Source organism: Priapulus caudatus, unplaced genomic scaffold, assembly GCF_000485595.1.
Source record: "Priapulus caudatus unplaced genomic scaffold, Priapulus_caudatus-5.0.1 Scaffold763, whole genome shotgun sequence".
NCBI classification, from domain to species: domain Eukaryota; kingdom Metazoa; phylum Priapulida; class Priapulimorpha; order Priapulimorphida; family Priapulidae; genus Priapulus; species Priapulus caudatus.
Genome location: NW_014577824.1, coordinates 54947 through 61413, shown reverse-complemented (window position 1 = coordinate 61413; position 6467 = coordinate 54947). Strand labels below are relative to the sequence as shown.

Below are 6467 nucleotides of genomic sequence, written 5' to 3'. Positions count from 1 at the left end.
ACTAACCCTAACCCTAACCCTAACCCTAACCTAACCCTAACCCTAACTCTATTAAATTAATAAAATTTAATTTTTAATTGTTGTAAAAATTAATTGTTGTTATTAAAATGTTGTAAATAAATAATGTAAATATTTGCGTTAATTGGAAAAAAAATGTTAAACAGATAAAGATAGAAAAATACAGAAAACAGGAAAATAATTAGAAAAAGCCAAGTATGAATGGTCGCGGGATCGAATCCCATCCGGACGGTACCGTCGCCGATTATTTTTCTCTTAAAGTCACGGTACTGACGGTACTGACGGTACTGACGCCTGATTGGTTGAGCTTGTTTTCTCGCGATATACATAGCACATCCAAAATTTTAATTTCAATATGTGGCAGCAGCGCAACGGTTAGAGCGCTTGCATATTTGATATGGTTAGGGTTAGGGTTAGGGTTAGGGTTAGGGTTAGGGAGTAGGCGTAGGTGACTCCCTAGACTCGTTAGTGGAGTAGGCGAGGTACGGTTCGGCATATTAGATAGTACCAGGGTACGTTTCGGTATAACGGACCGTACCCAGGGTACGTTCTGGCAGTACCCCGGGGGACATAGACCCTCTCAGCTTCACTAACACTATAAGTAACGCTGAGAGAGGGTCCCCCAGGGTACTGCCGGAACGTACCCTGGCCCGGGTATATAATACCGGAACGTACCCTAGTACCAGAGCATATAAATCAACGTGATATATATGCTCTGCTAGTACTATCTAATATTCCGGACCGTACCTCGCCTACTCAACTAACGAGTTTAGGGAAGGGAGTCGCCTACGCCTACTCCCTAACTCTAACCCTAACCATATCAGATAGTTACCAGGGTAGGTAGGTACGTTCCTGTATACCGGACCGTGCCCAGGTTATGTTCCGGCAGTACCCTGGGGAACATAGACCCTATATGAGCCTAAGTAACAGTGAATAAGGATGCTCGCTTAGCCCTCTAGTGCAGAGTATCTTTACTCGTGCTGAGAAAAGGGTAACAATTAACTTGGGGTACCGGTATGACTTTCGGTTCAAGGATAGAGATGATGTCCAGGACGGTGATTGGATAGGATGACATTTCTAAACAAATGTAGAATACTTTTATTGGAGCACGTAGTACACTGTTTACTTGAGAAATCACCGAAAATTAAAAACTGCTGGGCATTTAGCCACTTCGTATTATATAGGCAGTGGCTGGAGGTACGGCAGCCGTATCCGTAGCTCTAGTACTATTGCCCTTCGCTCCGCCGCAGGGGAAAGGGCTCCTCATGCAGCGGAGCAAATGGCTATACAGTCTGCACGAAAAACTTCCACCCTCATTGGCCCAATGGGCCTGTAGAAATGTATAATTCACTGGCCCACACTAGGTTTTACAGGCCCGAATCAATGATCATCATATTATAAAAAGAGAAAGCGAACCGGACCGGAAACCGGAAGTTGTTGCGACCTCTAGCGGCGACAAACACGCATGGTGTTGACTATAGTTACTTCCCCTACTTAAGATCGGGAATATGATGCCCTATCGGTAAATATTGGTAATTTTCATACAAAATATCGGGAATTTCGGTAAATTCTCAGACTGATCACATAAAGAAGCTGAAATATCATTAATAGACCATTTACTCCATTTTTTTCCACTGGCCCATCGGGCTTGTTCCTTTACCAGTTTCATTGGCCCCACGGAAAATTTACTGGCCTCGGATACCGGGCCAGTGGTTAATTTCGCAGACTGGCTATATAGTACTACTATATAGTACTACTATATAGTACTAGAGCTACGTATCGTATCCCCAATTTACGAGGCTGGAGTTATGGCAGTCCATTCGCTTTCATACAAATCATGAGACAAATACCCCGTACAGACAACGAATTTTAGCGCACGTTAGACGCGCGCTACCTTAACTCGCGCTAACTAGAAGCGTACAGACACAAAACTCTGAAGCGGGCTAAGTATGATCAATTAAGTCATTGGTTCTCCCACCGCTCAGTTCCCTGCTCGCCACGTCACCCCACAGACAGCGACGTACAGCGAGCGTGCGTACGTGACCTAAATAAGGCTATGCGCATGCGCATTGCGCAACTTAGAGCGAGGTAGGGAGCGATTGCGTACAGACACAGAGTTAACTTGGTGCGCACCAATATAGCCTTGCTTCGTAAGCGGTACCTACTAGGTAAAAGATGGCGGTGGATGGCTACAGATTTCTAAATAATGCCTTGGGAAATGAATTCACGATTTGAGAGTTTTGATAAGTTATAAAACACTCGGATTATGTATGAAAATGAACATTATTGTAACCTTTACATCAGAAGATCGCAAATAATTGTCTCAGCCCTCAAACAAACGCCAAAAAGGGGCTTCAACGAACGACGGCTGCCGTATATACCTCCAGCCACTTCGATCATTATATTATATGTTTCACATCACACCTGTTCTAAAATACTGACTCACAATAGTCCAATAGTCTATCCCATGCTCACCCGTTCACACAAGTTGCAAGATTCGGAATGCGTCTCGGACAGTCTAAAATCAAAATTGCTCTGGGGCTCCAGGCCCCACTCCTCAGGCTCATACCAGATTCACCCCTTCATACTCTCCTCCTGTGGGCAGCTATATTTGCTTGCCATGGCATTTCAGCACCTCACTCCAGAGAATTAGGGGTTAATAGAGTTTACAATTCACTAGCTCTGTTGGCTTGTGAAGATTTTAGGTTAGTTTCAAGCCCTGCTATATTTACAAATCTTACAAACAATATATATACAGATCTTCGCTGGAGTATATATATACATTTGTAAGACAGTGTCTCGTTCTTTGGGTATGTTATGTGTACGTCACAACCTTATCTTTGTAAATTCTAAAACTCGGTCCCTAGCTGGAAACTATAGTTCTTCCCATATTAGTTTATGCATGGCCAGGCTTGTGCCCCTATACACGTGAGCATTGTTATAAATTAGGTTCCATTCAGCATAAAGCTGTGTGAGGTATCCAAAATCTATCATGATAGTTCCTAAGTTGTTTTGACTCGACTTGGATTGGCTTCATCTTTGTTTCCTCTTTCTTCATGTAAAACTTATCATCAACTCTCATGAAATTTATCATGGTCCTGAAGGTGAAGATTGGCATGCCCTCTGCTTAATGAAGCCTATTCATAACTTCGATTATCCGAGTGTTTATTGATTACCTTATCGATTATCCGATATGTACCATCTCTAAAGGATCATTTCAAGTTTATCCGCTTCGTTTCTGTCATCCCATATTGGAATTCTCCTATAGTTAATTGGAAAAAAAAATTTCACTACAATCTGTAGTGTTAAAGTATTTACGTCACCGTAAATAGTAAAAATAAAAAAAATGTTTCCACTTTTTCACAAAATATAAGTAATTCTGTTCACTTTTTATGGTTAAATTGCTGCATTATACTTCTTATTTTACTATATTGTTCGATGTGAACATACACTCGTGACGCATACATAGCCTATAGCAAGCAAATTAATTAATGTCAGGAACACTAATATCAAATCGACCATGTTTTTTTGATTTTTAATTAGTTGAGAAACAATGTTATCAGGTAAGAATTTGACGATACGTTTAGTCCCGTTAGTTCTTACTTTTAATGTAAAAAATTGCAACACAAATTTTACAAATTTGACCATAGAAAATTCGTGACGTAGTCAATTTAATCTAGATCAATTTCAATGTTCTAAACTAGCTCTCCTTCGGTATAGTTTCTTATACTTTGAAAGAGATTCACGAGGTTATAAGCTTACCCTGGTCATCACTAGGGCATTGGTGATGCTACATATCATGCTACCATTGTTGAACACCTCTAGCTGTTTTCGTTGCTATTTATTGGCGAGATTAACTGATTGTAGGGTTGTGCTGGCAACACATATAATGGTAATGCCATTCATGTAGTTGTCCTGGCAATCAATGCTCTAAAATTAACCGCACATTAAATAATCTTTTCATCCCCAGTTTCAGAATGTAATAATGTATGACTGGGTTAAAATTCAGCATTACTGTGGTTGTACTACGTCAGCTATAATGATCTCCACTACAGGCCAGCTCTGCAGCAAGATGCTTCAACCAACTCGTCTCAGGCTCGAAAGAGGAGTGTGGTTATATCAACAGGAAGTCGCACTCAATTAAAGATTGGATCCAGTAACTACAGGAGCTCTCGTACAAGCCTCGCAACGGCGGGCAGTAAGAAGAACTTGCTAGCAGCAACTAAACCCATTGTTCAGGTACATCGACTCTGCGTCGATACAGCTGTAGTTTGTCCGATTGGCATAATTTAATAGTGATTTTTTAAAAGGTGTCAGTACTTAGTAATGTTATCAGGAGTGCATCATATAGAGGTCTCTATGTTATCTCTACATTATGCACTTCTGACTGATGGTGTTATATATGTGTGCATTTGCTACTTGATAGCTTTACCATTCTTGGCACTCGCCCACCGATGCAAACAGGTGTTTGACGAAGATGGAAAAGATGTTACACCACTGCCGATGTTGCAACTCGAGAGCGGACAGGCAGTCGGGAAAACTCAGAGCAAGATATTTGGTGGCAGCGATAGCCGCAGTGGAACGGTAACCATTAGTAAATACAAGGCTCGAATTTCAGAGCAAATCAGTGATTCCCCTGAGTAAATTAGTGTAAGGGTACATGTTGTACATTAAATTACGATTTTGCACGAAGGTTCTGTCTAGGTAAATATAGATTGTAGTTTGTGAGGTGAAAAGAAAACGTTTATATGCCCGCTTTATAACGCTTGCACAGAGAAAAGAGGTGAACTAAATTTCAGAGAGGGGATGTTTTTGCAGTGTGCATTCAACAACAAAATATATTAAATCTGCCATGTTTGATGTAGCCAATAGGAAAATCAAACCGCCTGTAATCCGCAGTGCTTAGTAGATAGCCAGTATCTTAGACAATAAATTTTATTGAGTATAACATTGAATAGGTGAGAGGAGATCTGCCGTAATGGTCAGTAATACTGTAACAGCTGTTTAATCACATGTTATTGTATCTTGTGTTACCAGCCGACTGACTACATGTCACAAGCTTCCGTCTATCAAACGACTACTAGCGTTATGGGAGGACCCTTCTCAAAGTATGGCTGAGAGAGTATGTCCCCCAGGGTACTGCCGGAACGTACCCTGGGTACGGTCCGGTATACCGGAACGTACCCGGGTACTATCTAATATGCCGGACCGTACCTCGCCTACTCCACTAACGAGTCTATAGGGCACTGCCTACGCCTACTCCCTAACCCTAAAACTAACCCTAACCCTAACCCTAACCCTAACCATATCAAATAGTTACCAGGGTGCGTTCCGGCAGTACCCTGGGGGACATAGACCCTATGAGCCAAAGTATATGATTGTTTGATCATTTGCTTATCACTCGTACCATTGCCATCAAATACGCATAAATCAGTACAATGTTATGTGTTCTTGATAAGTTGAGCCATTAGCACATTTAAGCACATAGTTTATGTGCGCTTGACAGCATCATTGTAATTATATATGTGTAAGTACTTTTGTTATACATAGTTACTAAAACACTGTATTATTTACTTCCGATTAGAAGTTCACACGATTATCATGTAAAATCCTTTCTTTACAAAAATCAGAATTTTGCACAACAATATCATTATTCACTGTTAGTTATCAAACTTACTAGTCTGTCACAAAGTGATAATAATTGTAACATGTTGCTGACGTTAAAAAAAGAGCATGTGTGCACGTCTGTCTACAGATCTGTGTTCAATCAAAGTGGTACCGCTAGAACATCATTCATGAGTTCAGTGTTTCAAGATGACTATGCAGAAGGTGCTTCAATGGGTGCTATGTGTGGGCCAGACACACAAAGTAAGTACTGAGAAATTTTAATAACATCATAAATGAAGGTCGAGTTATCGAGTTATGATGGATTTCGTACAAAATTGCTACACTATTAATTTTCCACACTCCATTTACAAGTCTAAATCTCTTTATTTTTTTTGCATTTCTTCCTTGTTACCTTCGTTCTTCACTCCCCTGCTCGCCTTCTCTCTCTGTTCCTGTCTTCCACCTCTCTCCCTTTCTCTCTCCAGCTTTCTCTCTCCCCCCTCCATACACCACACCACATTCTTGCAGACCCTCACTCCTTCATCGGAATACAATTTTGCTATGTGTGAATAGACATCATCCATCACAGAGATGATGAGCAAGAGGTTCTAACAGAAGCAGACCTGAGCAAGCCCGTGTCCATCAATCTGAGTGAGACTGCTACGATGTGGTTGCTGGAGATCGAAGGCACAACAGTCTCTATTGAGGAGTCTGCATCTGTCAGGGAAGAGAACAGGTTATACGAACAGGTAGCAATCGCTTTCGCAACGATAATGATTTCATACGTTCACTATACTTCATGCATTCACTACTCCATACGTTCACTATTTCATACGTTTTAC

The 6467-nt window shown here is 41.1% G+C and overlaps 1 protein-coding gene across 1 annotated transcript in view; it reads left to right on the top strand.

Annotated features, from left to right (window-relative positions):
* Positions 1 to 6467, top strand: part of LOC106813382 (WD repeat-containing protein 78-like) — a 22823-nt gene that overhangs the window by 590 nt on the left and 15766 nt on the right. Inside the window, exons 2-6 of the mRNA XM_014817516.1 lie at positions 4074 to 4257; positions 4483 to 4602; positions 5056 to 5126; positions 5774 to 5886; positions 6199 to 6374. Of these exons, the coding sequence (XP_014673002.1) occupies positions 4074 to 4257; positions 4483 to 4602; positions 5056 to 5126; positions 5774 to 5886; positions 6199 to 6374 (664 nt within the window). The remainder of the gene's footprint in view (positions 1 to 4073; positions 4258 to 4482; positions 4603 to 5055; positions 5127 to 5773; positions 5887 to 6198; positions 6375 to 6467) is intronic.